This window comes from Penaeus chinensis, chromosome 5 (genome assembly GCF_019202785.1).
Source record: "Penaeus chinensis breed Huanghai No. 1 chromosome 5, ASM1920278v2, whole genome shotgun sequence".
Classification (NCBI taxonomy): domain Eukaryota; kingdom Metazoa; phylum Arthropoda; class Malacostraca; order Decapoda; family Penaeidae; genus Penaeus; species Penaeus chinensis.
The window spans coordinates 13239141-13248875 of record NC_061823.1 but is presented as its reverse complement, the minus strand read 5'-3'; the positions used below and the strand labels follow the sequence as shown (position 1 = coordinate 13248875).

Here is a 9735-nt window from a genome sequence, read left to right as displayed (position 1 = left end):
TATATGCGCATACACACATATTGAGAAATGTAAATAGAGACAGAGACACACACATATAATAACACATATAGTATACACACATAGGCGGGGAAACATACATACACCCATGGACGCATATACACTCACACACGCTCGCACACGCACACACGCACGTACCCACACTCTAAGAAAATTATATTACAAATATGTCAACTCTCTATACTCGTATATAGTTGTACACAGCAATCGAACGAACAAAATTTTATTCTAAACTTAAAATAAAGCTTTCACACACACACGTGTTTATATAAATATATATATATATATATATATATATACATATATACACACACACACACACACACACACATATATATATATATATATATACACAATACATATACATATACACACACACACACAATATACAATATATGTATACATTCATACATACATCTCAAAATATATTACCAACATACACATCCAAACACAGTAATACACATGCACATATGTAATTGTGTGTATGTAGTTCTGAAAAAATCTTTGTAATTTCTAGGTAATCCTCGCCGCTCTGGCCGCCGTGGCCGCCGCCGTCCCCCAGGGCTACGGCGCCCCCCCACCTCGCTACGGCTCCAGCGAGGAGATCGCCATCTTGAGGGACGACCGCGTGATCGAGGACGACGGAAGGTACAACTTCGACATGGAGACTGCCAACGGCATCGAGGTGTCAGAGCACGGCACTCCCGGAGAGAAGGGAGCCATCAACAGCGCCGGATCCTTCTCGTGAGTAATCTTTTGTAGTAATATTTTCCGTTGGATCGGCACTTACTGACATCACTTCGTAATACTTCTTCACAGCTTGCCACATGTCCTTGATATATAATCCTTATATAATCCTTCATTTATCACAATAACTATAAAAAGGTGAAGAAGAGGGAAAACAGATGCTAGAACCACACTGACAAGCAATGAGAACCTAATCCCTTTCCCACAGCTACACCGCCCCCGACGGCACCCCCATCAGCCTGCAGTTCGTGGCCGACGCCAACGGCTTCCAGCCTCAGGGCGCTCACCTGCCCGTGGCTCCTGAGTTCCCCCACCCAATCCCTCAGTTCGTCCTCGACCAGATCGCCTTCGCCGCCCAGGAGGACGCCCGCAGGCCCAGTGAGCCCTCCAGCAGATACGGCGCCCCTTAATAAGCTTGATGCTGAACCACTCTATCGAATGTTGCAAGTCGTCTGATGTTACCGAAAACCAAAACAGTCTGCGTTTTGTTTGATTGTTTATTTATATTTATAAGTATATGAATAAATAAAACGAATCTTCATATGACTCATCTTGAACACCACCTTTCACCATGATACAGATCCGCAGTTTACATACATTATGAAATTTGGAACGGAACATGTTGACTGGGACTCTAAAATCACCTCTGAAGACACGTTTCACAACTGAACCTCGTAATTTACTACATGTTTAGGTCTGACATGGAGTTGACTGCAGGAAGAGGGGTTACTGAATGATATTTGCAGATTTACAGACTGATTTTGAAAGTGTCTAATATCTTATGTTCAATCAACGGGATGTTCCTTCCTTGGCTTTGAAGGTCTCTATCTCCAATAATGTGTTTTTTCAAATCTATTTGTGCGTTTTTTTATTTTGTAGTATATTCTGACAAAATTAATTTACCATTCAGTTAAATAATCAGACTTTTAAAAAATCGCCATTTCCTAGAGGAAAAAATAAAGACGACGTCTTAACTACTCGAAAACGAGTTATGATTTTTTTGTAATCTAATCTCACTTGAATTTGCGATAAATTTTTGCTTTTAATGTATTAGCTGTTGCCCTCCCACGACTTTGACAGTGAAATGCTCAGCTTTTCGGAAAGTTTCATTCGAGTTGACACGAGTGCTTTTACCACATTTGGCAAAGCTTGAACAAGAAGATGTAAGATGTTCCATCTCTAATGGTGAAGTTTTCTGAGTGAATGTCCATCACAATCTCGATGAAGAAAATGTAGAAAACTACTCATGTTCTCTTTGTAATTTAACACTATTACTTAATTACATACACACACATACATACACACACACATACACACACGTACGCACGCACACACACACGCACGCACGCACGCACGTACACACACACACACACACACACACACACACACACACACACACTCACACATTCATCTGTCTGTGTGTGTGTGTGTGTGTGTGTGTGCGTGAGATTGTGTATATATATATATATATGCATATACATATATATATATATATATATATATATATATATATATATATATATATATTCACACACACACACACACACACACACACACATATATATATATATATATATATATATATTTACATATATATAGCATATATAGTATATATATGCACATGTGTATATGATTTATATAGTTCATATAGCATACAAAGATACATACATATATACATTTACACATATGTATATATGTACACATATATGTATATATATGCTATATGTACTATATAAGTCATACATACATATCTCCCTTTCTCTCTCTCTCTCTCTCTCTCTCTCTCTCTCTCTATATATATATATATATATATATATATACATACACACACAATATATATATATATATAACTATATACATACTGTTTATATATACATATACATATATACGTATATATACACACTGTTTATGTATAAATATGTATATATATGCATATATATATATATGTGTGTGTGTGTGCATATACTATTTATGTATATATGTATATATATTGTATATATATACATATGTATGCATGATTTACATAGTACATGCAGCGTGCATACATATACATATATATATATATATATATATATATATATATATATATACACATATATATGTATGTACGAGCACACACACACAATCTCTCTCTCTCACACACACACACACACACACACACACACACATAAATGAATAAATATATAATATATACATATACATACACACACACACACATATATATATATATATATATATATATATATATATAGACATATATATATATATGCATATTATAATTTATGAATATAGAAACATGCTTACATCCATTAGTATGAATAATTGACATTGTGTAGGATGTGTAGGCGAGTGAATAATCAGGCGTGAGTGCATTTGTGTGTTTATGAGGAATGAGAGAGAATGTGTTGATTAGTAATTCCATGTGTTTGTAGGATGTTGATAACGTTCTTTTACTTTTTTCTTCCAGGTAAATAAAAACAAATCATTCAATATGATGTTGAAATAGAGGAGAAGCACATGTGAATTAAAGCTGCGAGCCTAAAAATGGTTAACAGATAAAGAAAAAACAAGTACATATTTTAGAAGTGTGAATCTATGTCACTTTTTATGCAAACAGGTTGTCTCATCACAAGTACCATTCATACTGCACGTGGTGGCACATAATTATCATATATAGTAAAGTAGCTACAATATAATAAATATGTAAATAAAATCCTGGACAATATCGTCATAGTATATTTGGTTAGAGAGATTTTTCAAGGTCTTCGACTGGTTGGAAATGCGGTTGAGTTAAACAGGCAGAGAGCAACTGGCAACTGCATGCTTGCACCATGCAGACTATAAGTACGCTGGAGGGAAGGGACGAGACAACAGTCACTTACAACATCAGCTATCATGAAGTTTGTGAGTATTCAGTTCACATATACATCATTCATTCTTCCGGAATGATTATGAATGAGATCAAATCATGAAAAGAATCTACTGTGACAAATGAAAAAAAAAAAAAAAAAAAACACGAGTGAGAATGAATAACTTTATAGCACAAAAAATATCTTTGTCGCATTTCAATTTTATCATCTATAAAACAAACAAACAATTACTTCTTTTGCGCTGCGAAGTCATTCATTGTCATTCACATTTCCTTTGTGCGAAATAGATCGAGTTATACGAGATTATATATATAAAGTTCAAGTAATTACTGAAATACAATAAGTATCGCTACTGTTTTACTTCTCGTTCTTGTAATAATAATGTTCATGATAACAGTTATATAAATCAATATTGATAATGGCAACAGTGATGATAATAATAAATAATTATAATTTATTAAAAACAATGTGATGATGGTAATAATGATAATGGTAGTTATAATGATGATGACGATGACATAATCAAAATAAATTTCGATATACCATCAAATCGGCTTATCTTCAATCGATCTTAATCCATTTTTCCAAAACTGTCATACTCTACGGAACATAAAAAATACAGAACTTGAAGAACACTCTTCGATTGTATCTCATTTGGTCATGTTTGCGGTTGCTTTTCTAAATATCGTTGCATCTTATGAGTCCTAACAATTATTGAGATATCTGGCTAAACGTTCTCCTTTGCAGCTGATCCTCGCCGCTGTGGCCGCCGTGGCCGCCGCCGTCCCCCAGGGCTACGGCGCCCCCCCGCCTCGCTACGGCTCCAGCGAGGAGATCGCCATCTTGAGGGACGACCGTGTGATCGAGGACGACGGAAGGTACAACTTCGACATGGAGACTGCCAACGGCATCGTGGTGTCAGAGCACGGCACTCCCGGAGAGAAGGGAGCCATCAACAGCGCCGGATCCTTCTCGTGAGTTGACCTTACCCTGTTTATTTTTTCTGAGAACCTACTGAGGATGTATATACAGTACTTCTCAATGTTTGACAATACTAAACGTTTTTCTTTACCACAGATACACTGCTCCTGACGGCACTGACGTCCACCTCCAATACGTTGCTGACGGGAACGGCTTCCAGCCTCAGGGCGCCCATCTGCCAGTGGCCCCCGAGTTCCCCCACCCAATCCCTCAGTTCGTCCTCGACCAGATCGCCTTCGCCGCTGAGGAGGACGCCCGTAACGCCAAGAGGCCCTCCGTTGGTTACCAGTGATTGAATATTGCTACGTCGATTTATTATGTATTGATAGACATCCACCGTGTGGAGGCCGGCCGACCATATAGCTAAATGCTTATTTTAATTATTTATTAAAATAATAAATATTCATATAACTTTTCTATGTTTGTATCAGTGATATATTTATTCGAAAGTAATATATGATGCATACAAATATGCATATATAGATATATATGTATATACTCTCGAGCATGTAAATATGCTTATACACAATCATGAACATACTCGCACTCACACCCATACAAGCATAAAGACATGTATATCTCTCTCTTTCTCCATCTGTATGTATGTAGGTATGCTTGTATTCACACACACATATATGTACATAATCATATATGTGTGAGTACAATTATGTATATGTATATATACTGTGTATTTTTGCATAAACATAACAAATTCACGCAAATATTCATATAACAAATGACTGCTCTCTTCAAGCACACAGTTTTGATAAAGAGCGAACTACGAATCTTTCAGACACAAGTTTGAACCAAGAAAAAAAATCGTGTTGAAAATATCACAGCTTCCTGTTTAAACCTTCTAAGAAACAAAAACATTTTCTAATCTACTTTGTTCCGTGAGTGAGACACGGGACCCGAACATTTTTCGTTCATGTCACTTTCTTTAGTTTGAGAACTTTATAGTTGAGTTAGGGAAAAAAAAAACCCTGAAAGGTCGAATAAAGAAAGTGAAGTGACAAAAAAAAAAAAAAAAAAAAAAAAAGTGGAATATACGAGTATCTGGGATATCATCTTGTAAATTAGGTAAATGTCCTGCAAATTTACGGGATTTAACATAAGAATCGTCGGAAATTTATACGGAAATTAAGACACTTTTCGTAGTTATGATGGACATTTACCTTAAAGTAAGTAACGGTGACAGATTGATTTGAATTTGTATGATGACACTAACATACTAAGGACTAAACGAATGTTAATACTCACAGTTCACTTTTTATAATGACATTTCTCACAACAGTTAATAAAATAGCACGGCTATAACTTTGCTTAGATGTGGACATATGTACACTATTAACATCAACAATGTCTAGCCGAGTGTTTAAACTAAATGAAGTGTATTACTGTTCTCTGATAGGGATTGCAGTATACAAGACAACATATTAACCATAGAAAAAAAAAAAAGTATTTTATTCATTTATTCTCCCTTTCTCCTTCCTTCTTTTTTTTTAGGCTGTACATATATACATTTACATATATACATATACATATATTTGTACACACACACACACACATGTATAAGTATACGTATATATATATATTTATACATACATATAAATGTATATATTAATATATATACACACATATTTATACATACATATACATAAGTATATGTACGTATATGTACATGTGCGTTCGTGCGTGTGTGTGTGTGTGTGTGTGTACATGTGCACATGTACATATACATATGCATAAAACTGATCCCCAGTATAAATAAAATTTATCAATTGTGTGTAGCTTTCATTCTATCAGAGAGTAAATTTAATTTTGTTGCTGCATTTAATACAAAATCAGTATAATATACAGGCATATTTTTTTTTAGATGAACTTAGACAACTTCCTATTCCCTGTCATGCTACACATTCCTGCACGCCGAACAAGTTGGTCTAAGGAGACAGTTCCAAACAGATAATTGTGTTGTCAGACAAATTCTTGGGTACCAGTGCATAAATCAACAGACGGAAAATATAGAAGAAATGAAAACTGTATTTTATTGTCAGTATGTCTACCCACACACACATTTACACGTTTATATACTTTAATGTACTTATATATATATATATATATAAATATATATATATATGTATATACATACATATCTATCTATATATACATATATATATATATATATATATATATATATATATATATATATATGTATATATATATATTCCTTATATCACCAAAAAAATGTAAACAGATAATCTGAAAATAAGGAAAAGAAGATATAAGTATTTATATTCATCTAGTAATTACGAACAAAGGGCATATGGAAGGATGGAAAAGGCCAATCCTGATAGAAGATTAGTATTGGGAAAACTGCAGCGGTATTGTTAAGCCTATTTTGGAAAATGTAAATAGTCATGTGAATTTTACTTTCTAGAATTGTGACGGATGTTCTGAAGAGAAAAAAGTAAAATGTAGGGCATATTAAAATGAGTAATGCAGTTTATCCTTGTTCTTAATGTTTTACATACATTCTCTCACATAAAGATATATATCATTCTTTCAGTTTCATACTAAAAAAAAAAAAAAAAAATCTATTAAAAAACAACAACTTATTTCAGGAAATTCTCGCATTCCTGAAAAAATGTGACCTCAAAATAAACAAACAGGTAACAACTGGCAACTCAAACGACGGACTATAAGAGATTGGAAAGAGGAGTCTGAGACAACAGTATCATACAGCCTTAACCAACATGAAGTTTGTGGGTACCAAGCTGAACGCATGTTAACTGCCTTGACATTATCCATATAAGGAACATATGAAATATGCCGAATTTGACCAAATAGAGATCAATTGTACGCACGATGAACCTTATTACATTTACTTTTTGGGGTTTACTCTCGATGCGTGTTCAGAGTTGCATTTGCAATTGGTATTAGGTCAACTAATAGTACTCATTTACAGCTGATCCTCGCCGCTCTGGCCGCCGTGGCCGCTGCCGACACACAGGGATACGGTGCTCCCCCGCCTCGCTACGCCTCCAGTGAGGAGATCGCCATCTTGAGAGACGATCGCGTGATCGAGGACGACGGAAGGTATAACTTCGATATGGAGACTGCCAACGGCATCGTGTTTTCAGAGCATGGCACTCTCGGAGAGAAGGGAGCCATCAACAGCGCCGGATCCTTCTCGTGAGTTGACCTTGTCCTCTTTCATTTTTCTTATTAGTCGTAGAGAATCTATAGCAAATTGGAGGCTATTTACAGTTTCTAAATGTTTGACTCCATTCAACGTTTTTTTTTTTATTCCACAGATACACCGCTCCTGACGGCACTGACGTCCACCTCCAATACGTTGCTGACGGGAACGGCTTCCAGCCTCAGGGCGCCCATCTGCCAGTGGCCCCCGAGTTCCCCCACCCAATCCCTCAGTTCGTCCTCGACCAGATCGCCTTCGCCGCTGAGGAGGACGCCCGTAACGCCAAGAGGCCCTCCGTTGGTTACCAGTGATTAAATATTTTTAGGAGGTTAGAAGAAACGAATGAAATCCGACATGACCTTGTACATAAATATCTATAGTGTATATTTATTGTTTGATTATTAAATATTAAGTAATTCTACTGTTTTCATTTATATATTAAGACTCGCGAGTAGTCTGATACCTTTTAAAGGAAAGATAGATAAATACATAAATAAAGAGATGAAAGAAGAAGAAAAAACTTTAGGTAAGCGAAGAGACTTCTAAATGAACACAGCCAATTACTTAATTGGAGGTCATACTTATTACTTTCGTTGAAGAACAAGCAAAATGTTGAAAGTATGTTTGTAGTTTAAAATGCTGGCGTCCAGCCTCAGGCCTCCCACCTGCCAGCTGATCCCGAGTTCCCCAACCCAATGCTTTAGTTCTTCCTTAGTTCCAGAGACCTTCCTTTGATAATTAGTTTATGATTGTCATAGGTTACAATAGATAGATATGTATTTCCTTGACTGTATATTTTCTTTTTCTTCTGAATCAGTATGATTTAATATTCATTCCTATGAAAATTGATCATTGCATAAATAAACCGAATATAAAGAATACGCATAACGATTTCCACAATATGCGTAAAATTTCTTGTTAGGGAATGAGTATATATACCTGTTGTGTATGAATCATTCTTATTATTTTAATACTCACCTTCACAATCGCTGTCATAACAGCAACGAAAAGAACAATAGAAATAATAGTGAAATAATTATATCAATATCAATGATTATTACTGCTGGAAATTGCAATCGATCAGTGACCTCAACAACCTGAATGAGCAAGCAGATACAAAGTGCATAAATGCCTCACGACACCCATAGAATATATGTAAGTATGAATATATCCTTATCCACACACACAAATATATGTATATGTATAAATATATATATGAATATATATATTGGTGTGTGTCTTCACCTACTATAATCATATAGCTATAACTATCTATCTATATGAATATGCAAATATATGCTTGTATACATATATGTGCATATATATATATGTATATACATATATAGCTATACATACATACATGAAAGGACACACACACATGTATATGTTATACATATATATATGAATATATATAGATATATATAGAGAAAGAAAGCTATAAACACACATATGTATACGCATATATATGAATACATATATAGATATTCAAATAGCTATGTATATATATGTATATGTGTGTTTGTAGTTATGCAAAATCAATTTATATACACATATATATTGATATAATCACCGCCGTGTGATACCGTGATAGCGCGCCGAACCACGGTTGATTAGGAAGGGCATCCAATCAGGCAAGGGTGACACTGCCATATAACCTATCAATAGTGAATTGAGAGAGGCCTATGTCCTGCAGTGGAATGAATGGCTGTATAAAAAAAAAAAAATATATATATATATTGATATATATATATATATATATATATACAAATCTGTAATATATATGTAACAATATACTTATATATAAATATATAACTTTTGTTTAGTCTATTAATGTTGACATTGTCATGATGATTATTATCAGTATATGAATATATATGCAAGTATGTGTATACAGACATAACTATTTTTCTGTGTATGCAG

The 9735-nt window shown here is 34.8% G+C and overlaps 3 protein-coding genes across 5 annotated transcripts in view; all 3 read left to right on the top strand.

The window, feature by feature from the left end:
• LOC125025402 (cuticle protein CP14.6-like) overlaps nt 1–1304 on the top strand; it is a 1438-nt gene extending 134 nt beyond the window's left edge. The window contains exons 2-3 of the mRNA XM_047613386.1: nt 536–762; nt 974–1304. Of these exons, the coding sequence (XP_047469342.1) occupies nt 536–762; nt 974–1175 (429 nt within the window). The 3' untranslated portion in view covers nt 1176–1304. The remainder of the gene's footprint in view (nt 1–535; nt 763–973) is intronic.
• Nucleotides 1305–3648: 2344 nt separating this feature from the next.
• LOC125025407 (cuticle protein AMP1A-like) lies at nt 3649–8232 on the top strand. 3 transcript variants are annotated; one of them, XM_047613391.1, is made up of 4 exons: nt 3649–3669; nt 4383–4609; nt 4713–4897; nt 8116–8232. In XM_047613391.1, the coding sequence occupies exons 1-4, from the start codon at nt 3661–3663 to the stop codon at nt 8124–8126; spliced, it is 432 nt and encodes a 143-aa protein (XP_047469347.1). In that variant the 5' UTR covers nt 3649–3660; the 3' UTR covers nt 8127–8232. The 3 variants fall into 3 exon arrangements, with proteins under 3 accessions (XP_047469347.1, XP_047469346.1, XP_047469349.1); XM_047613390.1 differs by having other exon boundaries at nt 4713–4902; nt 8121–8232; XM_047613393.1 differs by lacking the exon at nt 8116–8232 and having other exon boundaries at nt 4713–5033.
• Nucleotides 7267–8232, top strand: LOC125025403 (cuticle protein CP14.6-like). Its single transcript, XM_047613387.1, has 3 exons — nt 7267–7378; nt 7582–7808; nt 7931–8232. Exons 1-3 carry the CDS (start codon nt 7370–7372, stop codon nt 8124–8126), a joined length of 432 nt encoding a protein of 143 aa, XP_047469343.1. The 5' UTR covers nt 7267–7369; the 3' UTR covers nt 8127–8232.
• Nucleotides 8233–9735: the final 1503 nt, after the last annotated feature.

Coding starts and splice junctions, on each gene's coding strand:
- LOC125025407 (XM_047613391.1), top strand. Junction 4,610..4,712: donor AACAGCGCCGGATCCTTCTC/GTGAGTTGACCT, acceptor TCTTTACCACAG/ATACACTGCTCCTGACGGCA.
- LOC125025403 (XM_047613387.1), top strand. Junction 7,809..7,930: donor AACAGCGCCGGATCCTTCTC/GTGAGTTGACCT, acceptor TTTATTCCACAG/ATACACCGCTCCTGACGGCA.